This window comes from Salarias fasciatus, chromosome 13 (assembly GCF_902148845.1).
Source record: "Salarias fasciatus chromosome 13, fSalaFa1.1, whole genome shotgun sequence".
NCBI classification, from domain to species: Eukaryota; Metazoa; Chordata; class Actinopteri; order Blenniiformes; family Blenniidae; genus Salarias; species Salarias fasciatus.
The window spans coordinates 26,455,935-26,471,711 of NC_043757.1; the positions used below are offsets into that span (position 1 = coordinate 26,455,935).

Consider the following 15,777-nt stretch of genomic DNA (forward strand, 5'->3'; position numbering starts at 1 on the left):
AGCGCCAGAGCCTCATCTACACATCGTGCGTATGAGGGAAAATGGCAAGCTTTTGAAAAATGGTGCGTAAAGGCAGGTCTGGTGGCTTTTCAGAGCCCCGTCCCTGCTATCCTGACGTTTCTGCAGGAGCTGCTGGACAAAGGTCTGGCCTTCTCCACCGTTAAAGTGTATTTCGCCGCTATATCAGCTTGTCACGTCGGTTCTGGAGATAAAACGGCTGGCCAGCATCCTCTGATCTGTCAGTTCATGAAGGGAGTGCGGCGGCTTGGCCCGGTATCCAGGAGCTTTAATGCGCCCTGGGATTTATCCTTGGTGCTCGAAGCTGTGTCACGCCCTCCTTTTGAGCCACTTCAGCAGGTGGAGCTGCGGACGCTCTCCCTGAAAACGGCTTGATTGCTGGCGCTGGTATCTGCAAAGCGCGTGAGTGATATCCATGCGTTATCGGTGAACCCGGCCTGCATGCAGTTTTTCGTGGGGGGCCATAAGGTTTTATTGAAACCTAACCCCGCCTTTATGCCTAAGGTTTTTAACCAGGCAACTTCATATCGCCCTGTCGAGTTGTTGGCATTTTATCTTCCTCCTTTTGTGACGCAGGAGCATGAGACGCTTAACGTGCTCTGCCCTGTGTGCACGCTGAGGGCGTATGTTGACAGGACAGGAAGTCCGAGCAGCTGTTTGTGTCATGGGCCGCATCACATCTGGGGGAACTGCTCACAAAGCAGCATTTATCTCACTGGATCGTGGACGCCATTAGCGTGGCTATTAATAGCAGGGGGGCACACGTTGGGCACATTATAGCAGCACACACACACACACACACACACACACACACACACACACACAAACAAAATATTCAATGCAGTCGTCAATGCAGGGTAGTCTAACAAATCAAGAACTAATCTCACATTGGAATGATGGCTGGACTGAAAATCTGTTTGTGTTTCACCTCTAATCTCTTCAAGATCTTATTTCACTATCTTGCGGTCACCAATGGGATCATTTTATAATCTATATTTAAGAGGTAGGTCTCCGGTTTTGAATTAATAGATGCTCTATTTCAGGTTTCAAATTTATCTCACCCTTTTAATGTTTGTAGACATTTCTTTTTTATCAATGCATTCCATGAAAGATTCCAATTAATGATCATGCAACTTCTTCAGAGTGTAATCCATCACCTCACATTTTATCTCAAGGATTTTCACTTGTTCTTCTTTGACAATAATCTCCATCCTGTTTTTATTCACCATTTTTTCATATTTGGATAATTTATTGATGATTCAGAGCAATAATAGACTTTAAAATGTCAGCATGAGAGACATTATTCTCAAATGTAAGCACAATGGGTCATTTCTGCAATAAACAACAACAACAAACCCTTCCCTCAAGACAGTTGAAGTCATTGAAAGATTATGATACTCATCAGAAAACCACAAGCTCACAGGAAACCATCTACACAGGATGCCATCTTGCCCCTCCTCCACAGAGCTGCAGTCAGAGGAGGACGGACAGGAAATCCATCGTCACACTGAGGAAGTGAAAGTGAAAGTTAAAGTCAGAGCTGCAGTTCAGACACGTCTCTGAGTTTATCTGTAAAGAAATCTAACCTGAGTTCATCGGGACTTCCACAGACACTGACTCCAACACTGGTGAGTACAGCTGATCACACTGATACTGACTCTCAGGAAACTGATGAAGAAGGTGAACAAACGTCCTCTTTTGTCCAGACAGCTCCACTTTTCACCTCCTGTTCAGGGTGTGACTAAAACTGATACATGTAAGCTGAGAATATGATATAATGATGATGAACAAGATACAGGAAATGATGTTTTTGATGATGAATTTGAAGAAATTAGGTTGGAATTTAGACAATCTTTCCACTTCCTTGTTGGACAAAAGTATTTAACAGTCTCTTCAATCAATGTTGTCCTCAGTGTGCGAAGATGTCTGCTGCCAGCAATCTGCGCTCTGAAGATCAGTTTCTGTGCTCCATCTGTCTGGAAGTGTTCACTGATCCAGTCTCCACACCATGTGGACACAACTTCTGCAACCAGTGCATCACTCAGCACTGGAACACCAAGGTCATCAGTGACTGTCCCCTGTGTAAGAAACAGTTCAGACCAAGACCTGAACTCAACGTCAACACCTTCATCTCTGAGATGGTTTCTCAGTTCAGACGTGAAGCTGAACTCAAAGCCAGCAGCAGCTCAGAGCAACAAGCTGCCAAACCAGGAGAAGTTCCCTGTGACGTCTGCACTGGAACCAAAGTGAAGGCCCTCAAGTCCTGCCTGGAGTGCCTGGTCTCCTACTGTCAGACTCATCTGGAGCCTCATCTGACAGTGTCAGGCCTGAAGAAACATCAGCTGATGGAGCCTGTGGAGAACCTGGAAGGCAGGATGTGTCTGAAGCACCATAAACCTCTGGAGCTGTTCTGTCAGAGAGAGCAGACATGTGTCTGCATGATGTGCTCTGTTTTAGAGCACAAGAACCACGAGTTTGTTCCTCTGAGTGAAGAATGTGAAGGAAAGAAGAAGGAGCTGAGGAAGACAGAGGCTGAGATGCAGCAGATGATCCAGGAGAGACGAGTGAAGATCAAGGAGATCAGAGAGTGTGTGAAGAGGAGTAAAGCTGCTGCAGACAGAGAGAAAGCAGAAGGTGTTGAGGTGTTCACTGCTCTGAAGGAGTGTGTTGAGAGAGGCCTGAAGCAGCTGATGGAGAGGATGGAGGAGGAAGAGGAAGCCAGAGAGAAACAGGCTGAAGGTCTCATCAGAGATCTGGAAGAGGAGATCTGTGAGCTGATGAAGAGGAGCTCAGAGATGGAGCAGCTCTTCCTCTCTGAAGACCACCTCCACCTCCTCCAAGGCTTCTCCTCCCTGAAAGCTGCTCTACCCACCAAGGACTGGACAGAGGTCAGCGTCCGTCCATCATCATATGAGGGGACTGTGGTGAGAGCTGTGGCTCAGCTGGAGGAGACTCTCAGCAAAGAGATGAAGAAGCTGTTTGAGGCTGATCTGAAGAGGAAGCAGCAGTTTGCAGTGGATGTGACTCTTGATCCTGATACAGCTCATCCTCAACTCATCCTGTCTGATGATGGAAAACAAGTGAGTCATGGTGATGTGAGGAAGAAGCTTCCAGATAAGCCAGAGAGATTTGATTATTGTGTGTGTGTTTTAGGAAAACAGAGTTTCTCTTCAGGTAAATTTTACTTTGAGGTTCAGGTTAAAGGAAAGATTAACTGGGATTTAGGAGTGAGCAAAGAGTCCATCAACAGGAAGGGAGAGATCACACTGAGGCCTGATAAAGGTTTCTGGACAATATGGCTGAGAAATGGAAATCAATACTCAGCTCCTGCAGTGCGTCTGTCTCTGAGTTCTGCTCCTGAGAAGGTGGGGGTGTTTGTGGATTATGAGGAGGGTCTGGTCTCTTTTTATGATGTAGCTGCTGCAGCTCTGATCTCCTCCTTCACTGGCTGCTGCTTCACTGACAAACTCCTCCCATACTTCAGTCCCTGTTTTAATGACGGTGGTAAAAACTCTGCTCCTCTGATCATCTGTCCTGTCAATCAAACTGTCTGATGAGGAAGATTCACCAACAATTAATGAGCTTGTTGGAAAGTAAAAGATTGACTCTGATTGATTTGATCAAATCCAGATGTTCAGTCTGCACTAAACTCACATTCTTCTCTTCAGTCTTTGATTATTGGACCATTGTTTGAATGAATCCAGACCAATCAGTCATGATGTCCACTTCCCTGATATGAAGTGCTGAAGCTGCCCTGACCCACTGAGACATGGACTCCTCTACACCTCTGAAGACCTGCTGGTTTACCTGGCACCAGGATGGAGCAGCAGCTCCTTTGACTATCCTTTGAAGACTGTGTCCAAAAGTATAACATTTCTATTTCAAGGAAAGACTTTGCCAACTTATGTAAAGCAATTCCTATTCCCTTACTCCGTATGATACAAAGTAACTTTCAGTCCTCTGTTACCTCCCCTTCTCTACCTTCTCTTAGAGTTGGTGAGGTTAACTTATTGGACAAAAAATGTGACAACCAAAACATCAGTTTGACCTTTAAAAAGAAAAATTGGAATGGTTTTGATTCATGCTCGTTACGTAATATAGATATTTCTCTGAGGAAAAAGTCTTTCTCCTTCTACCTTTCATTCCCTGTCACCCCTAAAGTAAAAGAAACCCATTTTAAGATTATATCAGCAATATACCCTGTTAATGACTTCTTTAAAAAAAGATTTGGATTTGATGTGTACCCCTGTACTTTCTGTTCAACTGAAAGTGAAACATTAGACCATCTGTTTTTTAATTGTTCCCCAGTCAACATATTTTGGTGTGAAATTCATAATTGGCTGTCCCTGAAAATTGAAAACATTCCTCCATTTACTTATAACGATATTATCTACTTTATGGACAATCTGGACACACAATTTTCGGATGTCATCAATCTTGTGGTTATTTTGGGTAAATACTATTTACACTGCTGTAAGTGGAACAACACTATTCCCTCCTTCATTGCTTTCACCCACTCCTTGACCACATACTTTAAATCACTGAAAAAGATGGAAAAACTTAATAAGAAAGCAAAAAAATTGATCACAACTATTTCTAAATCCTTGCTTTTTTGAAATGTTGTGCCTGCATCTTGTGCCTTTGTTTACTGTTCTTTTATTCTTTTATTTTTGCATATATATAGTGTCCATTTGCTGTAAATTTCTGTTTACTGTGCCAAATACACTAGTTTGAATTGTGTCTATATATTTTGCACCCTGACTTGTTTTGTAAATACTTTGTTCTAAATAAAGATTTGATTTAAAGAACAAAAAAAAAAAAAAAAAAAAAAAGCAGGTCCTTTGACTCCTTTGACTTGTGAGCTGTTAGCTTCTTGGATCAGACTTGTTTGTCCACTGAGTGAGATGTGGGGAATTCAGAGGCCAAGTCAACTTTTCAAAGTGGTTGTTGTGTTCCTCAAAGCATTCCTGAAGCCTTTTAGCTCTGTGGCAGGGTGAGAAATGAAAAGGAAGAAGGAAGGAGAATAAGAAGGACTGAATACAATCCATGTGACAAACACCATCCATCCATCTTCTCCACCTCTTTCTCCAGCAGAAGTTCAGGGGCTGTTGTAGGAACTAGCAGCTTGATCATTTGTCTCACTGTGGACTGCTAAATGTCTCCAATCTCTCAGATGACTTTGTGTCTTCTTCCAGCTTCATGCAGCTCAACAATTCTTCACAGATCTTCTTCTTGTGATGCTTCCTTCACATCAGCAGATGTTTCTTGTGTTTGGTGTTTTTCTTGGTCACAGTTGTTCTTCAGTTTGGATCAATCTTTCATCTGAACTCAAGTTAACATGTTTTAGACTCATTATCCTGAAAGTTCATTTATTTCTTCCAGCAGCTGTGAGAATGTTTAATGGATATTTTCAATAAAAATGTAATGAAATGTTGATGTTTGTTCACTGGTGTTTTTTTTAAATTATTTTTATAGTGAATTTATAATCTTCATTGTATTCATAAAATAATTACTCCAACCTAATATATTGCACACAAAAACAATCTATGTCATCCAGAACTAAAGATACTGGTCTAATCGACATGAAAATGCAAATACAGTAAAACTGGATCCAAGTATTTTAAAAAAATGACCACAGCCAACAGTCGGTAGAGGAGAACGCTTGTAAACAAAAACTTACAATGTGATTGAAAATCTTCCATCAGCCACTGGCGGCTGTGTTGTTTTGTTTTACTCACTAAAGAAGGTTTTTACCCAGAGAAAAGTCTTTGTTTCTCTACTGGAAAAAATGTCGTTGTTTGACATCTTTGACTCAAATGTCTGATTTCACAGGAGAAATAGTTGTGTTGTGTGAATGATTTTTAATAAGTGGGTCTTTCCGGCTGCAGGTGAGGGAAGGTCGGGTCGGAGGCAGGAGGTTGACCTGTTGTTGCAGAGGTTGTAAGAAGAGCTGGTTATACACAGCTAGTTAACTTGAGTTGACTAAATGTTTGAGGAATCTGGGATTTCTTTCTGCTGCATTCCCACTGCCAGCTGTCCTCCAACAGAACAACCTGCTCAAAGTGGTGATGTGAAGATGCTGGCTCCATCTGGTGGCAAAGAACTGCAACAACAACACCAAACAAAGACACCTTGAGTTTTTATTTCCAACATTTATTATTTTTCAGAAATGGTTCACTGACACTGACAGATGCAAACGACACCAGTGAGTTTATTGTAGACAAGAGAAGGCCCTCTGTGAAACTCCCTGCACAGAGACGGATAAATATTCACTGAAAAGAGCAAAGAAAGTGTGATTATAACAACATGGAAGAATTCTGACTGTGAACACTCCACCTCCAGTCTGTCCAGTTTACATCCAGACATGAATGCCTCTCGGCACGTTTCCTTCAGCTCCGTCCTGCTTCAGCTCCCTCTCTGCACACTTTCCTCTGCGCGTTCCTTCAGGAAACAGCACTGGAACGTGACTTTCTGACGGCTGGAACCTGTGGAGTTCAGGTGTTCCTGCACGTCTGGATCTCAGAGCTGTTCCCTCAAACCATTTCCATTCAGGTCCTTCCAGGAGGGAGCCACGTTGTGGGACCTCAGACCAGCTTACAAGTCCGCACGGCCTTTCTGTAAATGCATTTATTACTGACCACATCTTTTATGTAAAAACAAATGTGTCAGTAGTGCAGAAACCTGATCTGTAGTGAGCTGCAGCAGCCGGCTCCACTGAGCTCCATCTATGTGTTCCATCCAGCCTCATTCAGATTGACTGGAGAGTCGGCGAGAAGACGTCAACACTGTCACACAAACTACACACCAGGACAACATCTCACCACATGACACGACGTCCGTCTGAAGGATGATCATGTGAAACCGTCAATTTTTTATTCTTGTCGACGTCCAACAGCAAAAGCAAAGCGATGGCTTTCTCACAATGAAGGCACAGTTTACTTCATGTTGAGATTCAGAAAACAAAAAGAGAAGGTTCAACTCTGTGGCACCCGAACAAAAAAACAAACAAAACAATGCCCTGATTTCATAGCAGTTCATTTTTCTACCCGCTTCAGAAACTTTTAAAACATGTGACATTTCAGTTTGATGTAAATCATTTTTACCTTAATTAACTGAGTGGAAGAGACCAACCAGACTCTGAGGCTCCACGGCGCTTCTTTAAAGTGAAGCAGTCTGGTGTTTGGATGGGATGAAGAACCACAGTGATATATCAGTGGAATCAAACTAGTTTTACAGTCTGGCTCCTGAGAATATGGCACCCAAAAGGCACCACACTCCGCCTGGACACACCTGAACTGAAACTTCTCTCCAGCTGTTCTCTTTTACTTTTCACCTTCCACTTTCACACTCTGACTCATCAGACGTTACCCGACTAACTGAACTGAGTTGATTTTTGGTTGATTCTGACTCTTCTGGAGCAATTTCACAGGCGTTTGATTCCTTTTGTCACCAAAATTATTCATGCAGCCCTTGTAGTTTTGAAGATACTCTATTTGTTCTGAGTCTAAGTTAAAAGTCTGTGTATTTGCCTGCAAAGTGTTTCTCTGAAGTAGAAACAGTAAAGTATACCTGAACTCTTCAGGCATGATCAGTCCAGAAGTGATCATGATGATGGTTATTCAATATTTGGGTTAGTGTGGACTGGCTCTGAGGCCAAAGAAGTTCTACTTAAATGTGTTTTTACAGAGAATGCAAAGGAGCTTTGAACACGAAAAAAATAATTCAGACTTTTGCAACAGAAATTCCAAGAAAACCGAAGCCTCAGATCACAGTTAGCATCAGAAGGACAGAAAAATAACACAAAAATGATGTTTTGAGCATAATTAACGGGGTACAGAGGGCTCATAATCCAGGGAGCGAGCTGTTTCTTCATTCAAACCTTGAATACTTGCACTGCACTTGCTCCTTCCCTCGCAAAGATCCAATATTCCAAGATGGCGCCTTGTGGCAAGTATTTGACTTGCCCGGAAACAAGTCTCAGAAGAAATGGATGTCATGCCAAGAGTGGATGGAGTGAAGCATAACAATGCAGACATTTTTAAAGCTGTAGCGTCAAAGCTAATCCAGAAAAAAAGGTGTCTTGAGATTCTTACTTGTCCTTTGGTGTGAAATCGACACAAACATTTTGGAACCACTCTGCTAGACGGATTAGAGGTGAGCTACAAGTAATCCAAACCTGTTTAGAACACATTACTTTACCCGTGTAATCCAAGGTAATACATTACAGATTACATTTTAGGACATGTAATCAGTAATCTCGACCACTGACCTTGCCAGTGGTTACCACCAGGTGGCAGTACATGAGAAGGACAGGCACAAGACTGCATTCACCACTCCATTTGGGCTCTTTGAGTACACCAAACTGCCCTTTGGTGTTTGCAATGGGCCGGAAACTGTTCAAAGGCTCATGCAGGCCATGAAGAGTGACTTAGTTTTCCAGATCATGCTTGTATATTTGGATGACATACTGGTCTACTCACTGACATTTTACGATGACTTGACACGACTTCAAACAGTGTTACAGAGACTCAGAGAGACAGGGTTAAAGGTCAAGGTGGAAAAATGTCATTTTCTACAGTCAAGTGTGTGTTTTCTTGGTCATCAAATCTCAGCTGAGGGAATAGGCACAGATCCAGGAAAGCTAGCTGCAGTGACAGGTTGGCCGACACCTTCCACGGTAAGGGACCTCCAGTCATTTCTAGGATTCTGCAGTTACTACAGGAGGTTTCTGCAGGGATTTTCCCAGAGGGCAGGACCTTTACATGATGTGGTTAATGTTTGTGTGAAAGAGAACAACCCAGCCAAGGCTAAGGACATGTTTGACAGTTTATGGACACCAGCATGTCAACAGTCTTTTGATCGACTCAAAGATGGGCTTACCAGTGCACCTTTACTGGCTTATGCTGATTTTTCCCTTCCATTTGTAGTGGAGACAGATGCCAGCAGTTTATGGTTAGGTGCCGTTCTCTGTCAGGCACAGGGGGGCAAATATCTTGTGATAGCCTATGTCAGCAGGCGATTAAGAAATGCAGAGAAAAATGACAGGAACTGGAGCAGTATGAAGCTGGAGCTTCTTGCTCTTACGAGGGGGGACCCAAAAGAAACCGGACAGTGGTTTTAACTTTTAATTTTTTTATTTTCACATTTAATCAAAACTGTCACCTCCAAAGTCCTCTCCTTCGGCTTGAATCCAGCGCTGCAGCCAGGATTTCCATTGCTCGAAACAGTTGGCAAACTCATGCGTAATGATCGCTTTAAGAGCATCCTTTGATTTTTTCCGCACTTCTTCCACGTCATCAAATCTCCGCCCCTTCAGTGTGTTTTTCATTCTTGGGAAGAGAAAAAAAATCGCACAGGGCTAAATCGGGGAATATGGCGGATGGGGCAGCAGGGCCATGCCGTTTTTCACCAGGAACTGTTTTATGTGCAGAGCCCTGTGCACAGGCGCGTTGCCATGATGGAGCCACCAGTCCCCGCTCTCCCACAGCGCCGCCGCTTCAGCCTGACCGCCTCCCGGAGCCGCCGCAGCACTTCCAGGTAAAAGTCCTGGTTGACAGTTTGCCCCGGTGCCACATACTTGCTGTGGACCGTCCCTTTGATGTCAAAAAAGTAGATCAGCATGGTCTTCATCGCTGTTCTGACCTGGTGCGCTTTCTTCGACCGTGGTGATCCCTGATGACGCCAATGGGTGGACTGCTGCTTGGTCTCCGGATCACAACCATAGCACCATGGCTCGTCCCCGATGATGGAGTTGACAGGAGCTCCAGGAGATCCCCGTCAAATGCTTGATCTCATCAATGGTCCTGCATCGATCTGCCATGACCACACCTTCGATTTTGCGGACATTTTCCTCTGTGCGGGAGGTGGAGGGTCGGCCGGAGCGAGGCGAGTCTTCGATGGACATCTGACCACTCTTGAAGCGCCCATAACAGTCGAAGACCTATGTTTACCCCAGAGCCTCATCTTTGTACGCAGTCTGGATCATGGTGAGTGTTTCTGTTGCCGTTTTTCCCAGTAAAAAAACAAAATCTGATGCTCGCGCGCTGGTCTCGCTTATCAATGGGTTCCGCCATTTTCGGATTTTTCGAAGAAGGGGGCGGGACTGTAATAACATAAACACTGCGTGTGAGCTGCCTGTGTGTCTTTGGGAGGTGAAATTTTTCACAGTTATGCTTAAGGCTATGCTATAGCGACATATAACGGCCAAAAGTCTGAAATCATTCTTGTTTTTTTCTTTTTTTATAACCACAGACCGGTGACTTTGGGGTCCCCTCCTCGTAAGTGTGCCGTGTCCGAAAAGTTTAGTGGGTGCATCATTTTAAATGGTATCAGGTGGAATTTAGATAAGAAAAAAACTTACAGTGTTGGTTCTGCTGGACCTGAGTGCCGCCTTTGACACAGTAGACCACCACATTTTAATAAATAGATTGAGTCACCTGGTGGGCCTCTCTGGTACCGTTCTTAACTGGTTCAGTTCTTATCTCACAGATCGATGTTTTTATGTAAGTATGGATGCTTGCTCCTCAGGAACCGATGAAATTAGGTGTGGGGTTCCCCAAGGTTCAATTTTAGGTCCCATACTTTTTAATCTCTACATGCCAGACATCTGACTCCATTTCTACCCCTCTTGGGATGCCGTCCTCAAACAGATGTCAATCAGTAAAAAATCTTGGAGTCACAATCGACAACTCATTGAAGTTTGACAAGCAAATCAGTTCAGTGGTGAAAATCAGCTTTTATCAACTTAGACTCTTGAGCAAAGTGAAGTCTTACCTGCCATCAGACCAGCTGGAGAGAGTCATCCATGTTTTTATTACATCCAGACTGGATTATTGTAATTCATTATATTTTGGTCTGGATGCCTCCTCCATCCGCCAGCTGCAGCTTGTACAAAACGCAGCTGCGCGCTTTCTGACAGGCACCAGGCGCTCGCAACATATTACTCCGGTGCTGCAGTCCTTGCATTGGCTGCCAGTGTCTTTTAGGATTCAATTTAAAATGTTATTACTGGTTTTTAAAGATTTAAATGGGCTGGCCCCAGTATATTTGAGTGAGTTATTGTCTGTCTATGCTCCTGTAAGAGCTTTGAGGTCTTGTGTCCAGCTGTTTTTAGCTCGTCTTAGGTCAAGACTAAAGACCAGGGGTGATAGGGCATTTGCTGTAGCTGGGCCGAAACTGTGGAACAGTCTCCCTTTGAGTATTCGCTGTACTTCAGATGTTGAAGCTTTTAAAGCGCTGTTGAAGACCCACCTTTTTGCAGCGGCCTTTAACACAAGCTGAGAATGTATTGTGATCCGTATGTCTCCCTGTGTATCTGTTATGTCATTATGTCATTGTTTTGTACAGCACTTTGGGCAGTGGAAACTGTATTTTAAATGTGCTTTAGAAATAAACTTGACCTTGACCTTGACATGCTTCCACTTGGGGACGTCATCAGGAGACACGGCATCAGCTTCCATAGCTACGCTGACGACACTCAGCTGTACATCGCCGTGTCTCCTGGTGACTCAGGGCCAATAGAAACCCTTTTTAACTGTATTTCAGACATCAAGTCATGGATGCAGTGAATTTCCTACAGCTCAACCAGGACAAGACTGAGGTTTTAGTTATCGGCCCCGAAGGTCAGAGAGAGAAAATTTTACCTAAATTATCATATTTTAAACCAGAACAATCAGTGAAGAACCTGGGCGTGATTTTTGACTCTGACCTAAATTTTATTCCACACATGAAAAACATAACTAAGATTGGATTTTATCATCTTAGGAATATAGCCAGAGTCACCTGTTTCTCTCTCAGGTCAGTACAGAGGTGCTAATGCAGCTTTTATCTCCTGTAGATTAGACGACTGTAATGCCTTGCTCTCTGGTCTTCCCAAAAAGAACATTTCAAACCGACGTACCCGACCAGTTTTACAGTCACTGCATTGGCTCCCTGTCCGCTTCAGGATCGATTTTAAAGTTCTCTTATTAGTCTTTAAATGTCTTAATGGCCTTGCGCCTTCTTATTTAACTGATTTGTTTTTACCCTATCAACCCTCGTGGCCCTGAGGTCCTCTGGCAGTGGCTAGTGTGACGTCACAAGTCACTTCCGGGTCCAAGGCTTCTAGCGCGCAATGTAAACACAATGGCTGTTGCCAAAGAACCGGTCACTTTTTTACGGTAACAGTGAATTTTGCTGACTTTCCAAAGTCAGTGAAGAGGGGTTTAAACCCTTACAACTCAAACCGAGCTGTAAATGTTTCTGTGGTGACAGGTGGAAGAGAGAAGCGCAGTTTTCACAGTGCGCAAAGACGCACAGCTGCTGCAGAGCAGCTTCAGATCCAGCGGGGGAAACGCTGCTGTTCAGCCCTGAAAAGATGTGTGACTTGTCCTGTGCACAATATTGTACTGGCCGATAGAGTTACTTTTGATGCGCCGGCGCCACGAGGAGCTGATGTGGGAACCAGCAGGACCTGAAGAACCGCGACTGAAATGTAAATAAACTCTAAAGTTTAGCAAATTATTTATTTAATCAGTGATGTGATGCCAGTAGCCAAGAAAATAATATTATTATTATATAATATTAGCTAAAGGGAGATTAAATACAGACAGAGGACGTTTAGCCAAACATTTTATTTAGACTTCTATAAATTGTCTTTAATTTAAGCAGCACTGGGAGCGGGGGGCACGCGCCACCCTCGTTGTCCCGGGTCCGCTCCGTCCTGTGTCCTGCTCAGTCCGGGGTCCTGTTCAGGACCGGGTCCGGTGCTGGGTGTGTGTGTCTCGGTGGGACCGTCCCCGCTGTGGGGAGGAGACCTGGCTACGGTGCCGCTGCTGTCTGGCTCTGAGACATGATTAAATGAAACAATAAAAATCTGATCTGTATAACATGAGTCCGCCTCATTATTTGTAATATCAGTAAAAATAATATAATGATGTAATATCAGAGGAAAGCAGTAGTAGGATATGATTTTGTTGACATCGTTCCTGTTGGTACAACACGGGACACAGCACTGCACCATCGCACCTTTGGACACGGAAGTGACATATTCAGCTTCGATGACGGAGCTACTAGCCATTCCCATTGTGTGTTCCTGAAGCTAGAACCAAGACCCATGGCGAGGCGGCTTTTAGCCACTATGGCCTCCGCTTGTGGAACAGCCTGCCAGGGAACCTCAGGACCGCAGAGACCGTTGATATTTTTAAAGGGAGGTTGAAAACACACCTTTTTAATCAGGCTTTTAACTGACCTTTTATAGTCCTCTTATTCCATCTTTATGTAATTTTATTCTGTTTTATTACGTACTTTTAACTTGTTTCACTTTTTCACTTTGTAATCCTATCCTATCTCCTAACTTTTATTTTAATTTCATATCATATTTTATCACGTTTTAGCTGTTTAATTCCAGTGTTTCCTGAGGGGGGTCCTTCACACCGGGAGTTGGTCCTGGTCCTCTGCTGGGGTTACTGTGCCCGGGTCCTCTGGTCCTGGCTTGCCTGGGGGGCTCCACACTTCGGTGTGTGGGTTCCCTTGGTCTGACGGGGTCGGGGGTTGAGCGCTGGAGCCCCAGTATTAATGACCCTCCATTTCTCCTGGTGTGGACGGCCCCACTGGTGGTGTTTTCCCAAGATGCTCAGTGCCATGCCATGTCTCCACTGTTCTGTGCAACATAATGGGAGAGAGAGTGTGTGTGTGTGTGTGTGTGTGTGTGTGTGTGTGTGTGTGTGTGTGTGTGTGTGTGTGTGTGTGTGTGCGTTTGTGTGTGTGTGTGCGTTTGTGTGTGTGTGTGTGTGTGTGTGTGTGTGTGTGTGTGTGTCTGTGTGCACGTTTTTCTGTGCTTGTGGGGACCAAATGTCCCAACTTTCTCTGCTGAAGAGCAGAACCCTGGGCGGCGACTTTCTCCCACACTTTATGAGTAAAATGTAGTGGAGTAGAAGGTACAGGTAAAAGTAGCAAAATGTATTGGAGTGAAAGTAAAAATATGCTCTGTATTTTTCACTCAAGCAAAAAGAAAAATGTACTTAAATACACAAACAAATATTTGTACTTAGTTACTTTGCACCACTACCTGCAGTGCACATGCACAGTGCACATCCCAGGAGAAAGTTGAGGGGCAACATGTGGCAGTAAAGGCCCGTTCCCTCTGGAACTGAAATAAGAAGAAGAGGAGAAAAAACATCAAGATAAAGGGAACTTTGGTCAAGTTCAGGAAGTCCATGAATATCCTTGATATTTGAATCCAGCTGCTTGAGTGGAGCCTGGAATTGCTAATCAGTTAGGGAGGGCCTGTTAAACTGCATTCCTGAATACGTTGCTCAGAAGAAAGAATTTTATTATGAATATATTATTAAGTTCATCAGCAACACATTTTCATGACGTTGGTGAAAACACATTTAACTTTACCTTGATCATGTTCATGGATCAGAACTACCCTGTATATTCCTCTGAAAGTTGTTTTATTCTCATAGAAAGGGAGGAAGAAGGTGTGGAAGCCAAAACGGAGCAAAAATCAAATTCATATTTTCCTCATGATCTATTTTAACAAACATAGTTTTTTTTCATCTTGAAAAGAGCAGCTCTGACCGCGGTCTGCAACCTCAGACATACTGGGTTTCTACATTTATAACAGGAAGTTTGCATCACAATCATTACACTAATATGCATTATATACTTTATGAGAATGGCAAATTATTTGAAAAATGAGAAAAATGAAAGCTCACAGAGTTATACGCCGCTGTGCATCCTCCATCACCATGGAAACGGAGACTTTGATTGATCTTAATGATTCCAGTAATATCTGTCTGCAGCTGTTGTTTACTTGTGATAAATGTATGTTCCTCTGACAGGGATACAGTCAGGTCGGCACCAATCCAAGTCGGCCCTGCCCAACTCGGCACCGCCCCGGGATACAGTCAAGTCGCCATCTAGTCAAGTCGGGGGGGTGGGGGGTGGGGGGGCTCTCAAGTGGCCGAGTTGGTCGGTACCGACTTGACTGTAAGCTGCTTTCCAACTCAGCCAAAAGCCTGTTTTTTTTTTCATCACGATGTCTGCTGCAGCGTGACGATTTGCAGTTTTTTTCGTGCGCCGCTTCTCCTCAGGTAGCAGGCGGGAGACTGGAGGACAAACTGTGTGATTATGGTGACTGACAGGTTAGAGGTGGAGAATGGACCTGGAGCTTTATGTTTGACGTTCTGTTTGAACCGAGGAGCTGAGCCACAAGCGGCTGTCTGGTCATGTGACTAGATCATGTGACCAGGTGCCGCCTCATCAAACCAGTAATTGCTTTATAATTTTATTGTAATGTTCTCCAACCCTGAAGTTTGGTCAACCAGTACCATTAATTTATTTTTACCCAATCAGTGGAAACCTAGGAAGACTGAAGCTGCATGATCTGATCACATGATCGCATGATCTGGTCACATGACCAGACAGCCGCTCGCGTTGCGCGTAGTCATACCAGATACTCTCATGGTTCCCGCTGGTCCCTGCTCTGCTGAGGTTCCAAGTGGTCCGAGCGGGGCCAGAATGTCGAGGAGCCATCATGGACCAGATCCACCTGACCCGGGACCACGTCACCTGACACAAGGCTGGATCCACCTCACCCTGGGGCTTCTTTTAAAGCAGTGAAATGTGCAGGAATCATGGGACCAACTGTTATACAAAGCTCTTCAACTCTACGATCATGTAAGCTGTGGCTCGATATTTTCACCAGCAGGAGCATCATGATAGGTGATAAAAACTAAATTTCACTGATGCATTTTAATTTAATTTGTAAATTCA

At 44.0% G+C, this 15,777-nt stretch overlaps 1 protein-coding gene across 2 annotated transcripts; it reads left to right on the forward strand.

Moving 5' to 3' along the window:
* Nucleotides 1–1,534: 1,534 nt before the first annotated feature.
* Nucleotides 1,535–5,452, forward strand: LOC115398970 (E3 ubiquitin-protein ligase TRIM39-like). Of its 2 annotated transcripts, none has more exons than XM_030106052.1 (2): nt 1,535–1,646; nt 1,932–5,452. In XM_030106052.1, exon 2 carries the CDS (start codon nt 1,941–1,943, stop codon nt 3,570–3,572), a length of 1,632 nt encoding a protein of 543 aa, XP_029961912.1. In that variant the 5' UTR covers nt 1,535–1,646; nt 1,932–1,940; the 3' UTR covers nt 3,573–5,452. The 2 variants fall into 2 exon arrangements, with proteins under 2 accessions (XP_029961912.1, XP_029961913.1); XM_030106053.1 differs by lacking the exon at nt 1,535–1,646 and adding an exon at nt 1,693–1,698.
* The last annotated feature ends 10,325 nt before the right edge of the window (nt 5,453–15,777 follow it).